The sequence below is a fragment of the Sinocyclocheilus grahami genome, unplaced genomic scaffold (assembly GCF_001515645.1).
Source record: "Sinocyclocheilus grahami isolate Dianchi unplaced genomic scaffold, SAMN03320097.WGS_v1.1 scaffold384.1, whole genome shotgun sequence".
In the NCBI taxonomy this organism is placed as follows: Eukaryota; Metazoa; Chordata; class Actinopteri; order Cypriniformes; family Cyprinidae; genus Sinocyclocheilus; species Sinocyclocheilus grahami.
Genome location: NW_015505563.1, coordinates 77,821 through 104,752, shown reverse-complemented (window position 1 = coordinate 104,752; position 26,932 = coordinate 77,821). Strand labels below are relative to the sequence as shown.

General features: G+C 37.8%; 4 protein-coding genes and 1 long non-coding RNA gene across 5 annotated transcripts in view; 4 read left to right on the top strand and 1 right to left on the bottom strand.

Annotated features, from left to right (window-relative positions):
- Nucleotides 1–3,705, top strand: part of fance (FA complementation group E) — a 9,904-nt gene extending 6,199 nt beyond the window's left edge. The window contains exons 2-10 of the mRNA XM_016231157.1: nt 659–1,223; nt 1,388–1,432; nt 1,516–1,572; nt 1,665–1,808; nt 2,597–2,720; nt 2,838–2,913; nt 3,032–3,098; nt 3,183–3,308; nt 3,556–3,705. Coding sequence (XP_016086643.1) covers nt 659–1,223; nt 1,388–1,432; nt 1,516–1,572; nt 1,665–1,808; nt 2,597–2,720; nt 2,838–2,913; nt 3,032–3,098; nt 3,183–3,308; nt 3,556–3,657 — 1,306 coding nt within the window. The 3' untranslated portion in view covers nt 3,658–3,705. The remainder of the gene's footprint in view (nt 1–658; nt 1,224–1,387; nt 1,433–1,515; nt 1,573–1,664; nt 1,809–2,596; nt 2,721–2,837; nt 2,914–3,031; nt 3,099–3,182; nt 3,309–3,555) is intronic.
- A 2,307-nt stretch (nt 3,706–6,012) lies between these two features.
- rpl10a (ribosomal protein L10a) lies at nt 6,013–8,426 on the top strand. Its single transcript, XM_016231156.1, has 6 exons — nt 6,013–6,105; nt 6,513–6,584; nt 6,864–6,944; nt 7,355–7,503; nt 7,616–7,788; nt 8,206–8,426. Exons 1-6 carry the CDS (start codon nt 6,101–6,103, stop codon nt 8,374–8,376), a joined length of 651 nt encoding a protein of 216 aa, XP_016086642.1. The 5' UTR covers nt 6,013–6,100; the 3' UTR covers nt 8,377–8,426.
- A 446-nt stretch (nt 8,427–8,872) lies between these two features.
- LOC107549949 (lymphoid-restricted membrane protein) lies at nt 8,873–14,646 on the top strand. Its single transcript, XM_016231130.1, has 13 exons — nt 8,873–8,908; nt 9,363–9,429; nt 9,516–9,582; nt 9,865–9,892; nt 11,473–11,613; nt 11,707–11,838; nt 11,963–12,110; nt 12,190–12,233; nt 12,371–12,421; nt 12,503–12,609; nt 13,720–13,854; nt 14,041–14,169; nt 14,279–14,646. Exons 1-13 carry the CDS (start codon nt 8,906–8,908, stop codon nt 14,409–14,411), a joined length of 1,185 nt encoding a protein of 394 aa, XP_016086616.1. The 5' UTR covers nt 8,873–8,905; the 3' UTR covers nt 14,412–14,646.
- Nucleotides 10,397–10,962, top strand: LOC107549950 (uncharacterized). Its single transcript, XR_001604612.1, has 3 exons — nt 10,397–10,479; nt 10,566–10,632; nt 10,933–10,962. It is a non-coding gene; the product is annotated as an uncharacterized lncRNA (long non-coding RNA).
- Nucleotides 14,647–14,935: 289 nt separating the features above from the next.
- On the bottom strand, nt 14,936–25,272 carry inavaa (innate immunity activator a). The gene is made up of 10 exons (XM_016231129.1): nt 25,141–25,272; nt 21,089–21,201; nt 19,973–20,106; nt 18,697–18,819; nt 18,270–18,501; nt 18,105–18,158; nt 17,768–17,993; nt 16,889–17,044; nt 15,512–16,400; nt 14,936–15,418 (listed from the first exon to the last, which is right to left on the bottom strand). The coding sequence occupies exons 2-10, from the start codon at nt 21,141–21,143 to the stop codon at nt 15,326–15,328; spliced, it is 1,962 nt and encodes a 653-aa protein (XP_016086615.1). The 5' UTR covers nt 21,144–21,201; nt 25,141–25,272; the 3' UTR covers nt 14,936–15,325.
- Between the last annotated feature and the right edge of the window lie 1,660 nt (nt 25,273–26,932).

Genomic DNA, 26,932 nt, shown 5'->3' with positions numbered 1-26,932 from the left:
GCTGAAGGTCGCTATCAAAGCAACCTGGGCTTCCATACCACCTCAGCAGTGCCACAGGCTGATCACCTCCATGCCACGCCGCACTGATGCAGTAATTCATGCAAAAGGAGGCCCAACCAAGTATTGAGTACATGTACAGTAAATGAACATACTTTCCAGAAGGCCAACAATTCACTAAAAATGTTTTTTTATTGGTCTTATGAAGTATTCTAATTTGTTGAGATAGTGAATTGGTGGGTTTTTGTTAAATGTGAGCCAAAATCATCACAATTAAAAGAACCAAAGACTTAAACTACTTCAGTCTGTGTGCATTGAATTTATTTAATACACGAGTTTCACAATTTGAGTTGAATTACTGAAATAAATAAATTATTCCATGACATTCTAATTTATTGAGATGCACCTGTAGATATATATATATATATTCCTTTTCACTAATTAACAAAACAGTTGATTATGCAATCATATTTTAAAGAGTAAAATGGTAAATAGCACCAATATTTTGAATTCAAAAGTAATTTTGAATGAGTCCTCTTGTGTTGGAAAATAGAAAAACATTCATTGATATGTTCCTTGCCTTTTAAGCGTTAAAGATCTGTCCATTGCTAAATAATACTGAAATCGTTTGTATGAGTAATTCTTCTTTTTTGTTTTACAGTAAGCCTTTGGTGTGCCTGTTTTCTGAAGGCTTTAAGCGAAATCTGCTGTGTTTTCTACATCTGATTCACCCTGGACTGCCCAAAGACCATGTTCTCCACCTGCTTCAGTGTCTGACTCAGGATGACGTGGAAAATCAGTGGACCTGTACCTTAATCAAGCAGCTCCAAAGAGATATTGAGGGCACTAGGAAAGGAACCCTCCTCACCTCAGACGGTACAGGGAAACTAAAGAGTCTCTGTGAGAGATTCAGGAATGCTAATGCAAAAGGAAAATGGGCTTATTGTTTTGAGGCTCTTGAAGCAGAGGATAAAGAGACCAACATGCCAGTTTTATCTCAGAAAAAGAGGAAAAGTAACAGCATGGATCATGATGGAGATGCCCAAGAAGATCACCAAAGTAAAAGGGTAAAGATGGATTTCTGTCCAAGTGAAGAAGAAGAGAGGTTGACTGAAGAAGAGGATCCTAAAATGAGAATGTCACAGCTGCAACAGAGTGCTGCTTCTGTATCACAGGCTCGCTCTGATGTGTTGGGGTCTTCAAAAAATCTGCCGGACCACATGAAGGTACAGTGGAATTCAATGCAGTTAAACTGATTTTCATTCTCACAAATAGCCTATTTTACATAATTTGACCGTTAAAAGTTCATAGACAGATAGGTTATTAAAATCTCTTCATGTATTAACCTTCAGATAAATACATTTCTAACATTTTAACATTCCCTTTTTAGGCTGCTGTTCCTGTGATCAAAGAATTACTAGATACAGAGTCAGCAGTAAGAAATCTGCTTTATTATGCAAATGTAATTGCTTTTATCTTTTTAATGTGTATAATTTTTTACATATTTTTCCTTCACAGTGGGATGAGAGCTCTGTGTCTGCTCTGAAAGTATTTCATGAATGTGACCCCGATGAGGTTTGTGGGTTTGCTTTGAAAATGAATTGCTGTTTGGATTCATTACTCCAGAAATGTTTCCATTAGTATGGATTTGTTGTTTCTGATCACAGGTGGAGGTATTGTGTTCGATGCTGTGTTTGTCTGAAGCATCTGAACAGAGCTTACCTCAGTTCTGTAGCTGCCTGTTGGATCTATCGCCAGACCTCAGTCACAGCACTGCTTCTGCTGTGATCACACACCTTCTGCTGCCAAAAGTTAGTATATTCACAAACTTCACATTTGTCACAGGTTACCTTCTTAAAAAGATTTTAGTCATATCAGACAACATGGGGGAAAAACTGTGTTTATGTTATTAAATTAAATATATTTTTGTGTGTGTGTGGGGGGGGGGGGTCAATTGCATACATATATTAAAGTTTAAAAGTTTGGGATCGGTAAGATTTTTTTTAAAGAAATTAAATTACTTTTATTCAGCATTAAATTAATCAAAAGTGACAGTAAGAAAAACTTGAATGTTCTATTAATTAAAAAAAATCTTGAAAAAATGGATCATGGTTTTCACAAAAACTATAAAGCAGCACAACTTTTTTCATCATTGATAATAGTAAGAAATGTTTCTTGAGCTCCAGATCAGCATATTAGAATGATTTCTGAAAGATCATGTGACACTAAAGATTGGAGTAAAGGCTGCTGAATGTCATCAAAGGAAAAAATCATATATAAAATAGAAAACAGTCACATTAAATTGCAATAATATTTCACAATGTTACCATCTTTACTATATTTATTATCAAATATATGCAACCTTAGTGAGCTTAATAGAGTTTTTGTAAAAACATAAAAAATCGTACCAACCTGAAACTTTTGAACTGTAGTGCGTATACGTGGTTGGTTCCTTTTATGGTTTGTTTTTAATTGAATTTGTAAGTATTATGCTTTAAATACAGCTTTTAAGTGTTGTTTTTTTATATAAGTGTAATCGCACTTATATATATATATATATATATATATATATATATATATATACATTTCTCTGCCTTAGATTCTGTCCCTTGCAGAACCTGCCTCTCGTTGTTTGGTAACAGCAGCAATGTCTCTTTGCACTCGTTACCCCAGGCCGACCTGCCAGGCTCTGATAGAGCCAGTTTTACGGAAGGGTCAAACTGGTATGAGTATGTTTGTTTCACCTGGATTAATTAGCAAGATTATATTTACCATTATTATTTGTTATATACTTAATTTCAGGCATCTTTTCAGTAAATACTAACTCTATTTTTCTTTAGGAAGCGCCCAGGCAGAGGTACTCTGTAGACTGGTTGTGGACTGCCTTGAGCCACATCACAGGCTTCTTGTATTTCGGTTAGTCTGAAGATCACAATTCAGCTTTCAGAAAGAAATAGGTCTTGGTCATTTCTGGAATATATTATGCTTGAGTAATCAGTTTAGCTGATCACAGAAATCTACTTCTAAATCTTAGAACAATACTTGGAGTGTCCTGGGATGAGGGAGTGTTATCAGTCATACATGCACTGCTGGATTCAAAGGTACTTCAGAAAGCTGTTTTGAAATCTTTAAGGGTCTTTTAGTCCTATGTTAATGGTTAATAGTTTCTGTTGTTATGCTCACAGCTTGAGCTGAGAGAGGAGGATTTCTCTCTCTTCACTGATCAGCTTTGCAGCCAGTCTCCACATTTCAGCAAATCTATGAAGTTTGCCAAGATGTTGCTGAGCGTCTTGACCAAGTATCAGTCACATGTGAGTATAAATGTAATGACTGGAAATAACTCATTCAGAAAGTTTCAAAAAAACATCTCAACAAAACCTTCAACCACAATATTAGGTATAATTTTATGATCCTCTCAGCATCTAGACTACTATGACAACTAATTATGCTCCATATGCAACCAATAAAAATCACAATAATAAATATCTAGATGTTAAAGCGTTTTTTAAAGCTAGCATAAAACTGCTGATTAATACGTTTTTTGTTTTTTGCTTTTAGGTGAATCCTGCATGCCACCACACACTTTCCAGTTGCCTGTCTTTCAATGAAACCTTCCTCAAGAAATCATTGCAGGCTGCATTAAAACGGATTTCCCTTTGAATCATATTATGCCCGTTTTAAATGCAATGAGTTTCAATCATTCTGATTGTAAAAAGTTTATATATTTTGTAAATGTAATAAAACTTATTTGTATTGTATAGTTGTATTGAGATAAAATATATATATATATTGAATTGGATAACTCTTCATATCAACAGGGCTTAAAGTTCTCCAGCACCATGCCGGTGTTGTGCCGAATTCTGACCCCCACCAGATTATTACCCCCCTAGTACTGGTAGGTTTAGGGTTAGGTGTGGGGGAGGGGTTAGGATTAGGCAATCTGGTAGCGATTTCAACGAGGGGGGTAATAATAATAATCATAGGTTTAAAAAAAACTTGAGTTCGCCTACCAATGGTATGAGACGAGCACAACTTTCACTCTCAACCAAGCTAACATTACTAGCCAATCAGATTTTTTTGCATTTATAAACATGAGACGCGCATAATACTATTCAATTGCAGAGTGCAGCCCTGATGAATGGAGAAGCGCGACACGAGAAGAACGATATTATTGCCAGAACAAATTTACCTGGATTTTTGAAAAGGTCCTGTTCACATGATCTCTATCTCTTAATGGTAACTTATGGAAATTTGCCAGTAAAGACTGTATGCGTGAAAGGGGCTAAAGTCTTCCTCTGAATGCTGTGAATTTGAATTGCTTAACGTTCATCTGGGAAAACTGTTCATTATCTCACTATTTTTCTAACTAAATCATTTATAAACCTTTGCCAACACAGGAGAATACATCAACCTATTTCTAAATATGCCATTTATTGTACATCAGGATTTCAAAAAAACGTTTCTAAGTTTGCATGTGGCCAAATATGAAAATGTAATGGATTTAATCAATCACACTGTAAAGTGAAACGTCACTAGGCCGTTGGCGCCCTTTGCAGGTATTTGTTTTAATACATATTAGGTTGGTTATGTTCATATTATGTATAGGCATATTACATTATGTATTTTAACAGTGTTGTTCAATAAACCCATGTGATTACTTGGTTTTGATATTTTATCTGAGCCAATTATTATTGCCTCATCGTTAGTTTATATTTAAATAATCATACTAAAGCCTGGTTTTCACTTAGGTCTGTTTGTTACTAACAAATATCATTACTCAATTGTCAAAATAATCAGTAGATTACTTGATTACCAAAATAATCATTAGTTACAGCCCTAGATTAGTTAAAATATTTCAAAATACAACTGCATTGTTTTACTTTTTGTAATTAAAAGACAAATATTTTGTCATTGAAAATTTGGTAAAAATAGTATTGAAATATCGTCTTGAAGTTTTGTCTCGTCTCGTGAGCTAAGTGTATATTGTCACACCCCTAGTGTTGATAAGCGGTGATATAGCTCATAATTTTCCAAGTGTATGATATAGTTTTCATTCTTCAGGTCAACCAGTATTTATTTAAAAAAAAATCAGTTTGAATAAAGAAAGCAATAACTTTGCCATAGTATCCTTTCAAATGTTAAAGTTGCCATAGTCATTGCATGCCCCGCCCCCCGGAAAAAAGTTCAGGCTCAGGATTTTAATTTTTTTGCTTTAACCCCTTTTATTTTTTATTTATTTATTTTATTTAGTCATTTAGCAGACGCTTTTATCCAAAGCGACTTACAAATGAGGACAACACTATATAAGTGCAAATGACAAGTCTCGGTTAGCCTAACACAGTAGGGGGTCTCTCCTCACCCACCACCAGTGTGCAGCATCCACTTGGATGATGCGACGGCAGCCACAGGACAACAGCGCCAGTGCGCTCACCACACACCAGCAACAGGTGAAGAGGAGAGAGAGTCATAGAGCCAATCAAGTGGTATATATACATACACACATATATATATATATATATACACACACACACACACATATATATATATATATATATATACACACCCATAGATATATTATATATACACACACACACACACACAAAGAAGTTAAATATAGATAAAGTAGAATTAAAATAGAATAGAGAGTGCTAGAGTTAGAAGGTCAAATAAAGGTGGAAGAGATGTGTTTTTAGTCGTTTCTTGAAGATGGTTAAGGACTCAGCTGCTCGGATTGATTTGGGCAGGTCATTCCACCAGGAGGGAACAGTTAATGAAAAGTTATTAAACGTAATAGTTTCAATTAAACTATCTGGATTCGTATTATTTAAATGTTATGTCCTGGACACATTTGAATGCTTTAAGATTAATTGTTGTGATTTATTAGAAATATATCAAATGTAATGTAATTGTGCATGGCGCACACACTTTTTTGACACATTAAAAGAAAAAGTTTGTGGAACACATGGTTACATATTTCTGTGGCCACAACAATCATGGCGGCTCCGGAAGTCCGTTTTTCACACTCAGACGCATATATTCGACGCAACTTCCCTTCATTCTTCCTTTTTCGAGCTCCGTGTGAAAGGAAAGGCACCACGGCAAAATGAGGCACGTGAGAAATTTTCATATATAAAGTATTTAATCCTTTATAACGTTTCATTTCACCATTGAATAGCTATATAAGCAAATATATCATCAAGCAATGTCAGTCGGAGAGCTTGAGATTTGTTTTCCTTGACAAACTCGAGCAGCTCTTCAGTGCTACCGCGCAGCGCACCGGATCATCTGGAATGCAATCCGGTTTAATCAGACAAATATTGAACTTCATCTGAAATTATAATTGTTCTGACGGTTATTATTAATATCTAACTTAAGTAATATAGATATATTGAGGCTTGTGAAACGGAGTTTGGAGGCGTGTTTTATAGTGTACATTCACCGGTCAGTTTAAACGACGTATGGAACAAACTAGTCATGGAATTAATAATTTTTTGTAAATTTATTTTTTTTAACAGCAAGGTCTCAAGAGACACTTTGTACGAGGCTGTTCGGGAGGTCCAGGCTGGTTCCCGTCTTAAGAAGAGAAAGTAAGAGTCTGGTCATTGTGTTCATTGGCAGACATTTATTTATTTATCATTTTTAAATTACCAGTACTTACTGATAATTTCTGGTCAGCACAAACTAGTTATTGTGTTACTTGCTAGTAATTAAATGGCTATTTATTAAATTAATAAATGTTTTACTGCTTGATAAAGATAAAGCCTATGCTTAAATATCAGATATATTTTTGTTAACTGTAAGTGTTTACCCTCATTATGTAACGGCTACTTGTATACAAGGTATTTATTTTGACTCTTATTTTTAAGGTTTCTTGAGTCTGTGGAGCTGCAGATCAGCTTGAAGAACTACGATCCCCAGAAGGACAAGCGTTTCTCAGGCACTGTCAGGTTCGGCCCTTTACTGTATCACCCAGTCTTCTGTCTGCCTGCCCTTTGCTTTGCCTGAATAAATATCTGGATATCTTGACATGAGGTAGTTATTCTTTGGATTAAATTGCTTGAGCAGGCAGGTTAAAGGCAGGCAGTGTAGAACAGCCTCGGGTAGTCTGTCTGAACCACCCATTCTCTGGCTTGGTGACGCAGGCGGACCCCTACCCTGGGTCTTAAAACATGAGGGGAGGCTATAGGTGACGGCGTTCATGCTGTCATACCTAAGCCGACCATTTTATTATATGCCTGTGCTATCAACACCTGATTCCAGCTGAGGTGGTATGGGTAAGACTCCTCTGTTCTGCCTCAAGTGGGTCAAAAGGGGTCTGACATGTTTGTCAGTCAGTCTTTTCCGTCGCCCCTCACAGGCTGAAGACCACCCCACGTCCCAAGTTCTCCGTGTGCATCCTTGGTGACCAGCAGCATTGTGATGAAGCCAAGTCCGCTGAGCTTCCACACATGGACATCGAGGCTCTTAAAAAGCTCAACAAGAACAAGAAACTGGTCAAGAAGCTGGGTGAGTTTCCTTTTTGGGAGAACATTAGCGATAAGACATGTATGTGTTCAGTGCTATAGTTTGTTCTGGATTGAGTCTATGTATTGATGCATCTTGCTGGTTCTCTTTTTAGCAAAGAAGTACGATGCTTTCCTGGCTTCTGAGTCTCTGATCAAGCAGATTCCTCGTATCCTGGGACCTGGCCTCAACAAGGCAGGAAAGTTCCCCTCTCTGCTCACCCATAACGAGAACCTGGCCACCAAGGTGGATGAAGTGAAATCCACCATCAAATTCCAGATGAAGAAGGTATGTTTTTAATAAAGAGTGCTTTGGACATTAAATTGATCAAAAGTGACAGTATAGACATTTATATGGTTACAAAAGATTTCTATTCTAAAGAAATGCTGAATTAGTTTATTTTTTTTTAATTGCTAATGAATTCTGACAATGTATGACCGTTTCCACAAACATATGTAAATTAGTAATGGCTGCTGCAAATTCAGCTTTATCACAGGAATAAATTACATTTTTTAAAAAGTAGAAAATGCTTTTTTTACTTTGTTGTATTTTAATACAATATCCCAATGTTACTGTCTCTACTGTGTTTTTGTTCAAGTAAATGCAGCGTTGAGCATAAGAGACTTCTTTCAAACAAAAAAAACTTTTTTTAACTCCTGAATTTGTATTACTTAAGTCAGTAATGGTCATCTCTGTCATGTTCAGGTTCTGTGTCTGGCTGTGGCTGTTGGTCACGTCAGGATGACTGAGGAAGAGCTGGTCTACAACATCCACCTGGCTGTGAACTTCCTGGTGTCTCTGCTGAAGAAGAACTGGCAGAACGTGAGAGCGCTCTACATCAAGAGCACCATGGGAAAGCCACAGCGCCTCTATTAGAGACTGTTCCTCAATTTTCTACAATAAATGTGGAGTTGATCCAAATCTCATGTTTTTGTGTCTTTCCTAATGTCCTTTCAAATAAATGCTAAATATGCTCGTTTGATCGGTGTAAAAATTGCACAAATTTATTTGAAGATTTTCAAATGTTTACATCACAATTTATACACCACAAGGAAGCTGTATAATGGCATGTAGTTCTTAGAAAAAGCTTGATGTGAAACTGCTTCATGTGCATTAAGAATTTTATTTTAAATTGGCTACAACATTAAAGACCATTTTTGCAAGATGGCCCACCTTCATGGTGTTTTGTAGTATGCACACCAAGCTAAATACATTTTGCTGTTGTGTTTCTAGCTTTGTTTTTTCTCTCATTTCTGGTATTGTCAGTCACCAGTGTCTGTGGCAGCCATGACCCGTCTAAAACGGTGTCATTAGTCTGCCAGTTTTCTTCACTCTATCTTTTAATGAGATTAGGAGTCTGTTAGGAGCAGGAAGAGAGGTGGAGAGCAAGAAATCAGCAAATGTCATGGTAAGCAAGCGCAAGTTCAATCTTTCTTTGATTATACTTTGTGGACGTTACACAGCAGAAGCGGGAAATCTGAATATCGGAACGACGGTTAATGAGATTGGATTGAATTTAAGTGTTGAGGGCTTTTGTTCATAGACTACAAGAATATGTTGGCAGAATTCCTAACTTTGTGTAGAAAGCGTGTTTTAATGTTTAAAACGTTAAATGTTGAGCATTTAATGTTGCTGGGGAAATAAGGATATACTTCAGTAAGCTTTTACAGTCGATATTTTTTTTAGACTAATATCTCGGTTCTTAATTATTTTGCAACTTGGAATTATCGAGATGAACGAAATATAAATATTTTCAACATTTTCATTAGCTTTATTTTTGAGGTAAAATAGTAATCTAATCCAATCAGTACTATATATTTATAGTATTATGTACTACAGTATACAATATAACGTCTGATTAGGCTTGTGAAGACCAGCAAGTCCTGACCAACAACCAGACAGAGAACAGCGAGAATGACTCTGAGGAAGGTAATGCCAAAACTATTTACCCACCATGCATTCATGCTATACAGGGTAAATTAAAAAAGTTTGTGACACTTTTTTCTCTTCTGAAGGGTCTAGACACGAGGACCAAACTGCCTTAGAAGAGCCATCTGTTATGGTGAGGCTGGGTCCAAACAGGTGATATATTCAGATATAAACAAAAGCTAGCTTTTACTATGGCTAGCTTTATATCAGCCATTTATTTAGTTATCCAGATTTTTGTGGACATGCATTCCTATAATTCAATATTCAAAGCATTTATTGTCATGTGCACAGTGATGAAAACAGGTTTCCCTGTACAATGAAATTCTGTCTTTGCTGTCCACAGTGAATGCCAAGACAAGTGCAAAAACTATGTAAAAAAAAAAAGGTCTGTTATTTCACTCCATCTGTATTGTTGGTTATTTCATGCCATCATAGTGTTGACATGACAGAGGAGGAATTGGAGGTCAGTCCTGTTTGATTTAAATAGAGAGATACATAGTGGAGAGCAAGAAATCAGCAAATGTCATGGTAAGCAAGCGCAAGTTCAATCTTTCTTTGATTATACTTTGTGGACGTTACACAGCAGAAGCGGGAAATCTGAATATCGGAACGACGGTTAATGAGATTGGATTGAATTTAAGTGTTGAGGGCTTTTGTTCATAGACTACAAGAATATGTTGGCAGAATTCCTAACTTTGTGTAGAAAGCGTGTTTTAATGTTTAAAACGTTAAATGTTAAGCATTTAATGTTGCTGGGGAAATAAGGATATACTTCAGTAAGCTTTTACAGTCGATATTTTTTTTTAGACTAATATCTCGGTTCTTAATTATTTTGCAACTTGGAATTATCGAGATGAACGAAATATAAATATTTTCAACATTTTCATTAGCTTTATTTTTGAGGTAAAATAGTAATCTAATCCAATCAGTACTATATATTTATAGTATTATGTACTACAGTATACAATATAACGTCTGATTAGGCTTGTGAAGACCAGCAAGTCCTGACCAACAACCAGACAGAGAACAGCGAGAATGACTCTGAGGAAGGTAATGCCAAAACTATTTACCCACCATGCATTCATGCTATACAGGGTAAATTAAAAAAGTTTGTGACACTTTTTTCTCTTCTGAAGGGTCTAGACACGAGGACCAAACTGCCTTAGAAGAGCCATCTGTTATGGTGAGGCTGGGTCCAAACAGGTGATATATTCAGATATAAACAAAAGCTAGCTTTTACTATGGCTAGCTTTATATCAGCCATTTATTTAGTTATCCAGATTTTTGTGGACATGCATTCCTATAATTCAATATTCAAAGCATTTATTGTCATGTGCACAGTGATGAAAACAGGTTTCCCTGTACAATGAAATTCTGTCTTTGCTGTCCACAGTGAATGCCAAGACAAGTGCAAAAACTATGTAAAAAAAATAAATAATCTCTTCTTTTTAATGTCTGTTATTTCACTCCATCTGTATTGTTGGTTATTTCATGCCATCATAGTGTTGACATGACAGAGGAGGAATTGGAGGTCAGTCCTGTTTGATTTAAATAGAGAGATACATACATAAATGGACATTGTGAAGTGATGGTTTTGAAGAATATCAGCTCTCTTTAAAGTGTGGCATACCTTTCTAATTCTGTTCCATGTAGATTCTTTTTTTATCTAAATATTTTTTAGTTTAATTTAGTTTTTCATTACCTTACAAACCCCCTGCACAGGCTGCTTTCTCTCAGCTGTCTCTGGCCTTTCGCTGTGACCAAAGGTCTGTTATTTCACTCCATCTGTATTGTTGGTTATTTCATGCCATCATAGTGTTGACATGACAGAGGAGGAATTGGAGGTCAGTCCTGTTTGATTTAAATAGAGAGATACATAGATACATACATAAATGGACATTGTGAAGTGATGGTTTTGAAGAATATCAGCTCTCTTTAAAGTGTGGCATACCTTTCTAATTCTGTTCCATGTAGATTCTTTTTTTATCTAAATATTTTTTAGTTTAATTTAGTTTTTCATTACCTTACAAACCCCCTGCACAGGCTGCTTTCTCTCAGCTGTCTCTGGCCTTTCGCTGTGACCAGTACACGCTGTGTCAGAGGTTGGAGACAGAGGAACATGCTCGAGACAATGCTGAGGACAACCTCAAACTGGAAGTGGAAAGAGGCATGGAAGTGCTTGAGGTATGACGACTACAGTCTGAGAATAGCTTTTGTGAATCATTGCTTTTTTGGATTTAGCCTATGCCAATTATAGAATTGTATTTTTGCCACTAGACGCTCAAGGGAATGTGTTTAGATATCAAACGTGCCGGGCTTCTCCAGCGTCTTGAGTTGTGTCTTAACATTATCAGGGGCACCATCGGACGAATCTCCAACACAGCAGAGGTTCTTGGGGCTGTGCATCAGGTATCGGTCCATACTAGATTTTACTCTGGTAGCAAAGCCAGAGAACATTATAGTAGGTCCCATTTGATTGGTGGTTCAATCAATGGGCTTTTAATATGTTCAATCCCGTTCTGTGTCTGTGTAGGAGGCCAAAGTGAACCATGCAGTGGAACTGATGGTTGCTCATGTGGAGAACCTGAAGCGCCGTCATGAGAGGAATAGCGTTGAACTGGAGGAGATGAAGAAACAGATGGAGAAAAGCAGCAGAGAGCGACATGTCTGTGAGCAGTGGGGTAGGAAAACACCCATTCAGTTCTTTCACAATGTTAAAGTCCACTAGCATTTTGAAATAATGTATCTGTGTCACTGCAGTGGGAACTGACGCTATTGAAAAGCTTGAAAAAGACTCACAGAAGGTATTGACTCTTGACTCCATTTAGCAGACCCTTTTATCCAAAGCGGCTTACAGTGATAGATATATGAATAATTTATAGTTCAGATGTGTATTATATGATTTGTTAAGAGTATCATCAGTCTCATTCTTTTGTCTCAGCCTCAGTTACGGCGTAGAATCAGTACAAACATCATTGCAAAGCAAATCCAGGTTGGTGCACATTGAGTCTCAACCATTCATCTTAATTTAGTTTAAGTGCACTTGTAATTTTCTTTTCTTTTTCATTTGAAGAAGCAAAAAATAAAGGAGTCAGAAGCTATATTATCTTCAGTGACCAATGAGATTTGTGAAATCACAAAGAAACCAGACCACACAGATGACTGCCAAATGAGCAGAGGGTAATTTGGATACATCTGTATATTTATAGTTGTGATGTAACAGAAGTAGTGTCAGATCTTTTCTTCTGTATAGACAGCTTCAGGGATGATGTATTTTTGCAGGCCAAAACCTAGAAACAAGTTAGAATTTTAGCACTTTCGGTTCTATCCTCCTGAAGTCAGTGTTTGAAGTCAATTTTTTCACTGGGTTTTGGGTAAAAGCTTCAAATAAGGTCTGTGGTTAAGACCAGTTAAAGTTATTTTCACGTATTCTATGACCTTAAATATTTTAAAGATTTAAAGCTTTTATTTATTTTGAAAAGGTGCTAACAGCTGGTTAAATGGGACTGCAGAGGTTGTCGGGATGTTAAATGCCATCATATCGCAACTGGTAAACTCATCTAATCACTAGTCCACTTTCACAGCTTCATTGTGTTTATAATTGCATTCTCGCAAATTATTTTAACGCAAACTTTCAGAGTAAATAAAGACTGAAAGAGTTGTTGACAGCTAAGTAGTTATGTAGGTAATTTATAGCCTACATTTAGCTTTTTACTTCTGCCAGTTGTATTTACGTCAAAATAAATAAAAGTTGTGTTCATTTGTGAATATTATAATGATGAACAGAATGTGTAAGGATCGTAAACTTTTGTTGATTTGAGCTTATTTTCTACAATAATCCAAAAGCCAATGGAAAAATCCCATTGGGTTTTTGTCCAGGGAACCAGTGTGATGCTAACTTCCAGGTTGGCCTGCAAAAATACATCATCACTGTAGTCAGTGATGTACATCTGAGAAAACAGATTATTAAAAAAATATATATGCTGGAGACTTGATTCAAGTCTTTATTTTTTTTTTAACCAATGATATACACAGATGTACCATTCACAATAAAGTCGTTTATAAAATATATACAGTGAATTTTTATCAACGTGAAATCAAATTTTAAACTATTGACTGACTTTATACACATTTTTAATGTCCTGTAATTTTTTCTTGTTTCATACCCTTTTTTTAAACTTGGGAATACATAACATTTTGGAATAAAATGGGTTGTGAATGATGTTTTATGCTGACTTACTACAGTGTAAGTGTGATTAATAACTACATCCAAGCCTCACATTTCTTTAGGCAAGTAACGTTAGTACCTCAAGAACTTTTAACCTCACACACTGCCACAGTGGATGCTCCTGAGGAGACATCCTCTGCCCAAATTCATCCCAACCAGACTCTGAGTCTTGAGCTGGATCCCACATTTGTAAAAAAGTAGGTAACCTTAAACATGGGCAAATTGTTTTTCAAAGTCATGGAGAAAAAGTTTCAGGAATAAAGGGACCTTTAATGTGTCATTACAGGCATAAACAATCCACAAAGTTTGATTTAGTGCTAAGATTTTCTCTGCTACAGTTAAATAGTGGTATATTAACCATTTCATAATTATGAAAATAACAGACACCCAAGTTCACTGCCAGTGTTACCTCATCAAAAGCTGAGGAGGAAGGCTTCGCTGGAGCGCAGTCATGCCTTGCTGAAGGAATCTGAGCGCTACCTCAGAGACTGTGATAGATGTGTCATTAGCTTGTAAGTTACACTTAATATTCATTTGCACGCTGCTTTTTCACATAGTCTTTTATCTATTGAAATATTAATCCATACTGATCATTTGTTTTGTTTGTGACTCCACCTGCAGACGGCGCCCTCTTATGCAGTGGATGTATCGTTGCCGCTGGATAGTCCTTGTCATTTACCTCGCTGTTCTTTGCTCAATCATTATATTAGCCATATTAGTGTGGTTGCTGCAAACCCCAGTCTTATGGATGTGAAAATTATAATAAATATGTACAGAAATGGAAATGTGATGAATGTGTTAAAAGCAGTGTTGATAGCTTTTAGTTACTATTTGGTAGATGTTTTAACTTTGTTTTAGGGCAAACTGTTTCATATATAGTTGTAAATGGTCTCAGAATAAAAGTCTTGCACTGGCACTCATGTCAGTGTATGCTCTACATCGGTTTTCTATGTCAATGTGAAATATCTGAAAATGTGACAAAATGCGAATAGTGGCAATAGTGAGGATCTGTAATATTGTTTATTAAAGTGTATTATAAATAATATAAAATATATTTCATAATTAGTTAGTGTACAAACGAAGTAAAACATCTGCATTTGGTATTATTAAAACTCACAGATGGATTATTCTGACAATGCATATTACAGTAGCAGAGCAACACTTCACTAATTAAAAAAAATTGTGTTAGGAAAGGGGCAATATTAATTCACAAATAAAAAATATTATGGAAAAATAATATATTAATTCATAATGTGTTAAATTAAATAAAATCATGGGGAAACTAAGACATTACATAATACATTAATTATGAAGAATCGTGTACAAGACACAAATACATACTAAAAGATGTCATTTCTGTGAGGGCATTCTTTTGCAAAAGGTGGGCCACACTCTACTGACATCAATAAAAGCACGATTATATTATACATTCATCATAATAATCTGGCATGATGCCTTACAAGGAAGTCTTAGACTTGAAATTTAATCACAAATGTAGGCATATATAGAATCGAGGCTCAGCTCCAACTTGGTCAAAAAGTCTCGGTGAGAATGAACATAATCAGACTACATCGGTGAGTCCATTGGCTCAATAAATAAAAATAAAGACATGTACAATAAGAGTTCGCTTATTCTCTGTGTCATCTCCTCCAGGTTTCTTCTACCTGGTTACACCTGACTCACAATCTCGGAGTCTTCCTCTTCGTACCACTGCAGCGGCGTTCCATCCGAAGCCCTTTGCAGAATCACCTTCTGAGAAACCTGGATCCAAACAAGTATGCTCATCATTTACCAAGAACGGATTTCATTTACGAAACTGGTACTGATAAATGCACATATTGTCCACATATTTACCTGTTTATGAGAGGGAATCTGGTGGTAGGGTGGCGGCACTGGGCGCTTGATTCGAATCGATCCTTGCCGTTCAAGTGAGCGGGGTTTGGATATGATTATATTGGTTTTCTGGTGCCAGGTTTTAAGCTCCCCTGATACCACATCTCGAGGAAGCACACGGCTGGGGTGGTTGGGATATTCTCTTAGTGACGTCGTGCGGACCACCTTTGTGTATGGCGGGGGAGGCTTGAGCATTCGTTTGGGTGAGATAACCTCGACTTGTTGGGGTTTATTAGTATGTACAGCATCAGATTGTGAATTCTGTCTGAGTTGCAGCCTTGCCATGTCTGCCTGAAGTGGTGTCCCATTGCTAATCTTCACTCGATTGGGGCCAGGCACGAGGTGAGGTGGGTTTTTGTTGTTGTTTTTGAGTGTACTGTAGGTGTTGAGCTGGCTTGGTCCTTTATTTGGAGCGGTGCGATTGGGGCCAGGCACGAGGTGAGGTGGGTTTTTGTTGTTGTTTTTGAGTGTACTGTAGGTGTTGAGCTGGCTTGGTCCTTTATTTGGAGCGGTGCGATTGGGGCCAGGCACGAGGTGAGGTGGGTTTTTGTTGTTGTTTTTGAGTGTACTGTAGGTGTTGAGCTGGCTTGGTCCTTTATTTGGAGCGGTGCGATGGTAGCCGTATGGAGGCGGATAGGGTTTAGGTGCCTCGGTGGTCGTCTCTCGGCTGGAGGAACTGCTGTATGAGGAAATGGAAAGCTCGGAGCTGCTGTCTTCAGAGCTGCACTGATATAAACGTTGAACTGAGTAGGCTAATGCGACATCGGTCACTCGTTGTCGCGGCAACTTGGTCCGGCCCCGTCCCAGGTCTGAGCTGGCCTTGGTCAATTCTGGTTTGCTTCTGGGAAGCCTATTTGAGAGGAGATGATAACAGATTAGTAGGTAAGACATTGCTGTACAAATACAAATGTTGCTAATTAATAAACTGAAAATCATCAATTAAAAATATTGGTAACATTTTATTTTTTAAGGTGTCCTTGGTACACATGTTACATGTACTTACTATTATAATAACAATAAATTATGCATAATTACATGCAAGTAACCCTAATCCTAACCCAACCCATATAGTAAGTACATGTAGTTAATTAATAGTTAATTAATATTACTCAGAGTCAGTACTTAAATGTATGATTACACTGTAAAAAGGACACCTTGAAGTGTAACGAAAATATTTAAATGCAACTGCTTCACTAATATTTTTTATAAAAACTATGTATTTCCCAACATATTTAACTTTCACAAGTTTTAAAAACAGTCTTAATATCAATTTGAGCCATGTATTTGAAAAACAGTATTTAGGCAATCCTAAAGTACCAATGCTTTATATTAATTTACCTGAAGGACTGTGAGAACTGTCGACGCAGTGGCAGCTCTGGGGTGGAGGGGGCGCTGTTTGGCTGATTGTTTCGCACTGGCAGACTCTTAAACACAAACTGGGGTGCTGGAGGAAGTTCTGCCATTCTTGTGTCTGTTGGTGAGCCTGTTGGACTGCTGCTGACACAGAAGCACAACTGTTTTTAATATTGATAATAATGTTTCTGCACCAAATCGACATACTGGAATGATTTCTGATGGATCACTTAAAAACTGGAGTAATGGCTGCTGAAAATTCAGCTATGCCATCACAGGAATAAATTACATTTTAAATATTTAAAATAGAAAACAGACCTTTTAAATTGTTATAATATTTCACAATATTACTGTTTTTACTGTAAGTTAAATTAATGCAGCCTTGATGAGCACAAGGCACTTCCTCCAAAAATACAAAAAATGTAACACTTTACTTAAAGCATATATGTATAATGCATAATAAAAGTAGTTTTAATGCATTAATTATGCCTTGTAATGCATCTTATAATCTCATGAATAATTGTAACCACAGTTAATACATTATCATGCTTAATTCATTGTTACACTATGCATTTTAAATTCGGTTATAATTATTTAATTATATAATATATTACAAAGCACATTATCAATAATTATAATGCATTATACACTTAAATAACCCTTTATAATGCATTATACATAGAGGCTTTAAGTAAAGTGTTACTAAAAGTCTTACCACCCCAAACATTTGAACAGTAAGGTGTATGTTAACCAAATGATCTATCAAGTTCCTTTAAAACAGCTCTAACAACACAAAGCAATGGTATGCTTATATTGCACTTAAATATCTACCATGGGACTCAAAGCTAGAATATCCCACAGTACCTTGAGCGGCTGCTGCAGGCAGAGTGAGAAGGTTTTTGTTTCTGGTAGGGCTGGTCCAAGCTGGACTCCTTCCATGGAGAGTTCTGGATGGGCGAGGCATCATAGTCCAGACTGGAACTGGAGCTCGATTGCTTTGGGCCGTTATTGGGCAAGAGAGTCAGACACTGGAAACCGCTGTCTGTGGAAGACCCCAGAACGGCTGGAGAAAAGGGAGCAGAGTCTGAGTCTGTAGATAAAAGACAAATTTTCTACATTAGCAAAATCCTAGACATCAAATTTCCACATACAGTGGAGTGTGAAAATTTGAGTTTGATGAAATAAAGGGTTGCTTGCTTACCATCATCTAAGGCAACAGCATCAGACAGCGAGCTGTCATCAGACATACAAAGATCTGGAATGGACCAACAAATATTTGTTCATTCAAATCATATCTTTTTGGTAATACCGTCAATCACATTTATAATGCATAAAATGTAGTTTATATGAGCATCGACTGGCTGACCTCTCTGTCTGGAAGAATAGCAGGTCTGTGGAGAGACACAGCCATGGTTGATGCGGTGTTTCAGTATCGCATCCTGCAGCTCTTTCAGCTTCTTCTCTTCACGTTTACACTGCTGCAGTCGGCTTTTCCTCACCGGTTTGCTGATGTGCTCCTCGAGGGAGAGCTTTCGGGCTGCCTCATAAATCTGCCGCTGCAGGGCGAGATCAGCCTCGAGCGCGTGCAGCTCAGACTCCTGGAGACAAACATTTTAGGGGGTAACCGCATGCTGAAAATGCTGAAATATGGATTAAACGCACCTTGTAAAAATCTTTTTCCATATAAATGGAACCGTTTCACCACCATGAATAACATTTCAAACTAGCCAGGTAGGCTCAAATAACAGTCAGTTGCATTAAAGTAATCTCCGTGTAGAAACTGTGGCCTATACCTCGCCATCTTGTGAAATAAAACCCTCATCCAGTTTGAAAGCGGCTCCGATGCGTCGCCGGACCTGCGGAGGCTTCTCGTCAGGCAGGAGAGGGTAATCGGAGGGCAAATTTCCAGTCAGCTCCTGTTAAAACAAAGGGCATTTTAATCTCAAAGAAAACAAACTTCATGTCTGTTAGTCAATACAAAACAAAACAAAATCTTGAGCGAGCAGATGCTCGTCTTTATATTGTCGAAATGTCCACAAAGAGGTTTCTATAGTGTAATGATTGGGTCCTTAAATCTTCTCCCTGCTTGGCCAATAATGAATGACAGACATGTGGGCTAACATGTAAAGAAGCATCTGTTTCTTGGACATTGCTTTAGTGCCTCTATTGAAGGGCTGTATTGAGAACAAGAAAAACCCCAGCTTAATCAGAGCAACCTGATTTACGCTTATGGGCAAGCTGACTTTCCTACTTAAACTTTCCTATTCTTTTGAAACTACGACACAATGTGTGTGCAAAGTAATTTATCCTTGTATGTAATACAAACTACTTTTCAGAAGTTTGGGATCAGTAAGATTTTATCATGGTTTTCAAGCAAGAAAAACATTTTCAAGATTGATAATTGAATATTGTTCATGCGCTTGCGCGTGCCTCAAAAGAGGGCTTACAATGACTTACAAAGATACATGACAGCTACAAGTGTATGCACTACTTGCTTTATGCAAGCACTATATAGAATAAATCCCTATTATACTTTATCGACAGGAATTGATAGGTGAAACAACAAACAGCCACCCACAAATAGTCTATAAACAAAGCATCAGGCTGTCTTTGAGTTCACATGAACAGTGGTTAAAGTTACTCGTCGTCAGGCTACAGAAAAATACCATAATTCCTCCGTTCAATTAGGCCTAAGACATCGAGAGTCACGCAGACCTATAACAACCCAGCCACAACACATAATTGCTAATAACATGCCTTACCTTAACACAGAATCGACCACAGAGTCCAGCGTTTATATTTTTTCTACAAATCTTTGAGTTAACATGTACTAAACATGAGTGGAATTTGTACCGCAGCGCCCCCACACCTTGATGCTCATGACAAGAATAGCATGTATAGTTATCTTAATTGAAGTGAATTAGGTTTAAATCGCCGTCATGCATGAATGAATGATATTTTTGCAATTTTACACATAATAATCCACGATATATATATATATATATGATACATGATGTTTATGAATTTAGCAGAGATGGCAATACTGATGACACTTTTTTTGTCACTCACAGCCTCTCTAATGCAGAGTTTCTTTAGCTCCAGGACACAAAGCTCCAGTCTGTCCTCAAGGGCCTGCTGCTTCAGCCTCATGGCACGCGTGTGAGTGCTCAGGTCCTTCACCGGAGACGTAGGACTGTCTGGGCCTGGATAATCACAACAGATTTCATTACACAAGAGCACACACATACAGGGGGCTAGCAGTTGGCCTGCCCTGACACAATGAACTCTAGCACTCATGTAAGAAACTAGAGTTGAGTATCTGACTTTCCTTGTCATTTTGTTTTGGGGGTGTACTAGAACAGGCTCTCATACTAGGTTGTTCGAAAAACATATTATTTTTTCATATTTTACATTATTACAACACCTCTCTCCCCAGTCTGGCATGAACGACTCGAATAGTTCCTGTATCAAATGAAGGCCCACCTTCTGAAATACGAAATGTGCTGTGATTGGTTAGCTGGGCCAGTGTGTGTTGTGATTGGCAGCACTCGGCGCCTGGTCAAGAAATGTCATGCCCCTTACCATAGCCGCCTGCGAGCTTCAGTGTAAATATTGCGTCAAAATCAAATCAATTTGAGCGTGATTTAAACCCGGATGATTGTAACTCCTCTAAGTTTGTCTGCCTTGGGAAATCTAGCGCGTCTCCGACATGGAGTGTGTTGCCTTCTCTAGTGCAGCTCAACCAGGTCTCGTCCCATTCGTCGATATTTGTGATATCACAAATCACGGAAAATATGCGTTGTAGTCCAAACGAGTCGTTCGTTGTAGTTTTTGAAAAGTGATTTCTGTTCAATAAAATGTCTCCTTTTGAATTGGACTTTGAGCTTTGTAACTTTGCAGATCTTTTTTATGCTCAAACAGCAACATTACAGACTAACTAAAAGTGAAAAAGCATAATAGGACCCCTTTAATATTATCTATTATTAACACACACACACACAAAAAAATTTAGATAAAATAAAGCTAGAAAATTTTAAGTAATGTTTACTTAAACTAAAACTACTGTAGTCCCCCAAATGTTTTTTGGGGGACTACAGCACCAAATTTTGGTTACTGATATGCATTCTCCTCCCTCCTAAATATGATTTATAATTTAAAAAATGAAAACAAAACAAAAGCACTCACCAGAGTTTAAAATGATCCCGCTATCAGAGTCACTGATCTCCTCCTTACAATCCATGTCTATTTTTGTTACTCTGCAGTTTTCAAAATATCCGAGTTCAGGCTGCAGATGTGACCTGTTGATGGGGAAGAGAAAAGACTGAAATCTGTTGTTTGATTTCAAGCACTCTCCATTTTCTGCTGCTCTCCAGTCCAGAAACCACTAAGTAAATTTGCCTTCCAAACAGTGGCTTGTGGCCGTGCGATTATGTAAAACCGAACCTCCCGAGGAGAACCCTTCACAGGCACCTCAGCATCTCCTCCACATCTGAAAAAGTCAACCGGTCTTTCGCCTCATCCACCCCTATTTCAGTCTGCCCCCCCCCCAAAAAAAACACAATAGCCGCACGCCCAGAGTTGAACTCACACATGTGGGGGTCTTATCCTTCGCATACAGCACCATAGCAACCTGGATCACTATGACCAAGCAGGCGTGTGTATTGTGATGAAGTGTGTTTGGGGGAAAACAAGAAGTCAACAGATGGCAGAAGGGACTCTCCCCCTCCCAAAGACTGCACCTGTTCTCTCCAAGACCCCCTCTCTTTCTTTCAGTGCCCACTCGCCATAGCTTTGAAGTGGAACAATGTGTCCATACTGATTCAGCCTCAGGCGGGACATGCTGATAACTTAGATAACCATGTCAGGGATTCTCTTATTACCATGAAGAAAACTTGCAGGCAAAGTTTTTCTAAAGGATTGTTAGAAATAATGTTTAGGGATCTCTGTCTGTGACGTCTCAGATTTCGCAGGCCTCAGTATGGAGAAAGTAAGATGAGGAGATGAGTTTTGAATGACAAATCGGATCCTCTTACAGATGTAAAAGGAATCAATCAAGCAGGAAACTTATTATTAATCTGTTTAAAGGGGAAGTTTACCCAAAAATTAGAGTGAATATATCATGGCAGAATTGAATGGGGTTCAAAACAACACTGGACCCTACTGAATTTCATTATATGGAAAACAAGTAATACGGAGACATTTTTTTTTCAAATTTTTGTGTTCCACAGAAGAAAGTGGCCTAAAGTTTGGAACAACATTAGGATGATTAAATTATGACTGAATTGCCATCATCTTGAGTTTCAGAATTACAAAAGATGCTTTCATATCCAGTAACAAGATTTGAGGAAGATATTAGCTCAATTAATGACATTTGCAACACTACTTTTTTTGAAGTCCTACAAAAAAGTAAGAGGTTTCATTTCCTGAGAAAGAAAAGGCAAGTTACATCAACCATTATCAAACCTAGGGGTCATGTATAAAGATATGCTTGGAATGATCCTAAATGTGAACGTGCAACACATTTTTTTAAATGTTCCCATGACTGATTTATAAAACATTAATATAATATGCACAAAAAACATTCCCTAAATGTATCCCTCTTACATATACACATTTATTTATTCATTCATTCATTCCAGGAAATCAGTAATCTAATTAATGAATTAAATTAAATCATGTAATACCCACAACACACTTAAAATGACTAATGTGCACATATAATAATAGTTATGCATATTGTGATTGTCTGTTTATTTATCTTTACATTTTCATAATCAGAGTTGGACTATTTGAATTACTGGTATATATGGAACAAAAAGTTTGTATGGATGTTATGGAACAGCTTTGACATTCTGGATGAAATCCATGGAATTTAGGATCAAATCCAATCATATGTGTGTTTTAGAAATAGGGCCCATGGCTCCTTGTTATATCTAATGAGCGCCGGTGTCATGCACAAAAAATCTAGGACAGGCGCTGTACTTATATAAATGCTATTTTGGGGGGAAATCTAGTTGCCCACCCACATCACTAGGGACAACATCCCTACTAATGAGTCGGCGTGGATCCTTATCATCCCTCTTCCTGAGTTCTGAGGAAGAAAATTTGACAGGACGTGACTGTGGAGCTTCTAAAGACTCCATCCTCATTCAGTTCTGTAACTCATGTGGATGGATGCAGCTCAGCACAATAGAAAGCAGCCTGCTCCATCAGACACTCCAACGACTGAAAAAATACCAGCAAAGCTCTGTCAACAAGCCCGAGTGGTCAATTTGCTGAGAGGACAGTATCTGCTGATACAACAAAACTTACAGAGGGCAAAAGAAAGGCTTATGAAACTGCAGCAGGAATTAGGTCACTGTGACAAACTGTGCTTTATTAAACAAAAAGCAACTCCCAATTTTAGTTGACCCCAAAATTATAATTCTGCCAAAATTGACTCACCCTCACATCTTTGAAAACCTGTATGACTTTCTGCCATGGATCACATACAAAGAAATATTGAATATCAGAAATTTCAGAACAAATTTGAGTACCTACATAATCAGTGAATCACATTCAATTTGCCCAACATTTGTGGGACAGTTCATGTTTGATTTTATTCCTAATTTGAAATGTGATTTAAATATGAGTTTGGCAAGCAGTTTTTGAGACCTAAGTATTTCATAATTCAAGTAGATGACACTTGCATGCCTAAAATTTCCCAAATGGCCATTAAATGACTTTCCTTGAAAGGGACTTTGTTGTAAACGTGTGAAAAAGAGCAATCAGCACAACTGCACTCAAGGACCTCCACCCTGAAAACACATTAGGTCTGTCTTGATTACAAAGCACATTAAGCTCAGAAGAGCAGACAGGACATAGTCTTCTTGACAGCGATCTCAGCAGCAGAAGAATAACACAACAGATCCACCCATCCTCTCTCGCAGTCAAGCGTAAAGATGAGACATCAGCAAATAAGCCCATTTTCAATAGTCTTCAATTCTCATGTCACCTCCTCCAGATTCCCAAACACCCTTTCCCATGAGTCTGTTGGGCTGTGATCTATTGGAATGCCTACTCGGCCAATTTCATTACCACTGCGGCCAGGACTGGAATTCCCAGAGAGGGCCAGAGCTTGGAAAGTCTGACGGGAGATTTGAACACGACCCAGATTGTATGCGGAGCCTGTTATTACAGAGATGCTGAATCATGTGGATGCAGATGTTATGGAGCGACAGATTTTAGTGTGTGACTTATTTCCACAGCTGGTGCAAAGCCAAAAACCAGTCGATTGTTAATGAAGCCATGCAAAACATGGCGGAGAGTGGGAAAGAGAGAGTGAGTGAGTGAGTGAAGAGACTTGAAAGACAGTCTTTGTGATTCCACTTCTCTCCTTTCATCATGCCACTCAATGAAGATGAAATGATTAATCAGAATGCATGACAGAAAGCCTCTTAAAGACGAAAACATCTTTGGCTAATGAAGTAAGTTTCTCTGCCAGTGTAAACAGACTCATTCTCTGTTTACACTGACTCATTCTCAGACCCTTTATGAATGGACATCCACTTCAATCTGTATTCCAGTACAAAGTTAATCAAGATATACTACCATGGATTTCTGGAAAAAAGATAAACCCTGTAAGCCTTTATACAAATAATAATGGCTTTAACTGTAGGCAAAATGTTCCTTTTAATTAACTTTTAACAGACCTAATGTCTAGAATGGCTGTACCAATACCACTGGATCTGGCTCAATGGTAAACAACACTCACAAGCACTAAGAAACATGTCTTTTAAATGCATGGAGCTTATGAAGATAAATATTATTGTAGTAGGTATTCCATTTAATCAATCATAATGCAATTATGCCATCAGCATCGAAACCAACTTGGGCCCCATAAATATCATGCAATTCAGATTTCATTTTACTAGTGACAGTCTTTAATAATTTGCATGCTTTGAAAGGGTTGATTGACCTTATAAGCAGCACTAGTCCATGCAATGAAATGGTCAGCATTTATGTCTGTCGTAAATGTAGGTTTAAGTCCCAAAAACATAAATGCACTCAAAACATATTTAAGATCATGAGTACAGAGCTTATCAAAGATTTAGCGCATGTCTTCGAATGAATGATTTCATGGGGCCTTTGTGCAAAGCTTTAATAAAATATCATTTCCACATATAAAATCCATTTATGCCACAAAAAAGGTAATACACATGTAATATTTATCAATACAAATATTATATTTACCATACCTTTTTTTGCCGTATCCAGCCCAATACACACCCTCCGTTCACTCCATTCCCGCAGATGCGCGTGTGCCGGCGACTCCACAGTGCAGCTGGATGTGGTGTCTTTGCTCAAGCCAGCCAAAAGCCACTGGAATATACCAACTGTATTTGCGCAGGGGGAGTGTGCCATGTAGCTGAAATATTCTCCAGTTGCTATTTATAAAGTAACATACGTATTAACATTAATAGATGCCTACTTAGCATGTTAATGAGGAAATTTTTTTCAACTGTGCTTGTTAACAAATTTAGATGTACCACACCGGGCGATACCACTGAAATCGCCCCCTATCGCGAATGTTTGTCTAGAATACTTCGTAAGCGTGCGTGATCTTTTGAAAGCAGCACACGCTTCTTCTGCGATAGGCGTGTCTAACAAAGCCAGCGGGAGAAAACCGAGACAATAAGAGTTAAACAAGAGGACAGCTGGCGAATAGTCCTCTGGACGGTATGAATGGTGTCTGAAATGGCACGCTGCCACAACTTCATTGTTTTCCTGCGTGGCGACATGCCCGATACTGTTCAAAGTAATTTGCTGAAAGAGTATTTGTTGCAACTGTCGTCAGCTTATAAATATATATATAAATTGAGAGCACAACATGGCTCGAGTTTCTTCCTACAAACGTTTCTTTGTCGATTTGCTTCCCATTTGCCTCCTGTTACCTTCCTGATAAAGGCGGGCTACGGCAGATGGCCAGCTTGCGTTCGTCGTGTCTCTTCCTGAATTTAAAGATCAGTTAATTAAACGGGCATTTCCATGTGAAAGGAGATTTCTCTCCGCGCTGGCGATGTGCAGGAGTGCCACCTGTAAATGCAAAGGCAGCGAGACACCGAATCGATTTGAGCATTCTAGTGTAGGGGGGAAAAACCGAACAAGGCTGTGGATAGCGAGTAAACTACAAAAGTCACTTTTCGATTTAAAAAGAAAAGACCATGCTAGGATATTATGGTGCCGAGATGTGGCTGGAGATTGTCATTTGGTTGCTAGGAAGTAACTGACTTCTCAATATGAAAGTCTCATTTAAGTATGACAGTTTGGTGACCTGCTTGACAAAAGGGGGGGAGAAAAGAAAAAAAAAAAGGGGGAATTTTATACAAGACATTAATAGCTTTATTTTGATTCAGGTTTACAGAACATTACAGTATATTTAAATAGAGGGCTTCATTACAGCTGTATGCAACTTAATTTCATAACATTCTCTATTATATGAAAACTGTAAAAATTACAAAAGGCGCATTTCTTCTCCATAGGCCCTTTCAGTCGTTTTATTCAGTCAACTGTATGCGACGCAGACTTTCTTTCACTCTGACAAATTCTGGCACATTCTTCTCATCCTCCATGCGCCTCTGTTCCTCCATCTCATACTGTGGAGAGAGATTTAAAACGGTCAACTTTACAAAACACTAAAATATATGAAGTGCGCAAGTCCATTCAACAAAATGCATAGCCACAATAATTCAGTTCATCCCAAATTTTTACTGACTTGCATCACCGGGCGATACCACTGAAATCGCCCCCTATCGCGAATGTTTGTCTAGAATACTTCGTAAGCGTGCGTGATCTTTTGAAAGCAGCACACGCTTCTTCTGCGATAGGCGTGTCTAACAAAGCCAGCGGGAGAAAACCGAGACAATAAGAGTTAAACAAGAGGACAGCTGGCGAATAGTCCTCTGGACGGTATGAATGGTGTCTGAAATGGCACGCTGCCACAACTTCATTGTTTTCCTGCGTGGCGACATGCCCGATACTGTTCAAAGT

Excerpts from the sequence above, each read along its gene's own strand:
- rpl10a (XM_016231156.1), top strand. Across the intron at positions 6,945-7,354 it reads CGTTTCTCAGGCACTGTCAG|GCTGAAGACCACCCCACGTC; the intron begins GTTCGGCCCTTT and ends CGCCCCTCACAG. Across the intron at positions 7,789-8,205 it reads TCAAATTCCAGATGAAGAAG|GTTCTGTGTCTGGCTGTGGC; the intron begins GTATGTTTTTAA and ends TGTCATGTTCAG.
- LOC107549949 (XM_016231130.1), top strand. Across the intron at positions 9,583-9,864 it reads GTGAGGCTGGGTCCAAACAG|TGTTGACATGACAGAGGAGG; the intron begins GTGATATATTCA and ends ATGCCATCATAG. Across the intron at positions 12,610-13,719 it reads GACTGCCAAATGAGCAGAGG|GCAAGTAACGTTAGTACCTC; the intron begins GTAATTTGGATA and ends ACATTTCTTTAG.
- inavaa (XM_016231129.1), bottom strand. The coding sequence starts at position 21,143 with ATGGATTGTAAGGAGGAGATCAGTGACTCTGATAGCGGGATCATTTTA. Across the intron at positions 16,401-16,888 it reads CAGTTCTCACAGTCCTTCAG|GCTTCCCAGAAGCAAACCAG; the intron begins GTAAATTAATAT and ends CCTCTCAAATAG. Across the intron at positions 15,419-15,511 it reads AGATTCCCTCTCATAAACAG|GTTTCTCAGAAGGTGATTCT; the intron begins GTAAATATGTGG and ends GTTTGGATCCAG.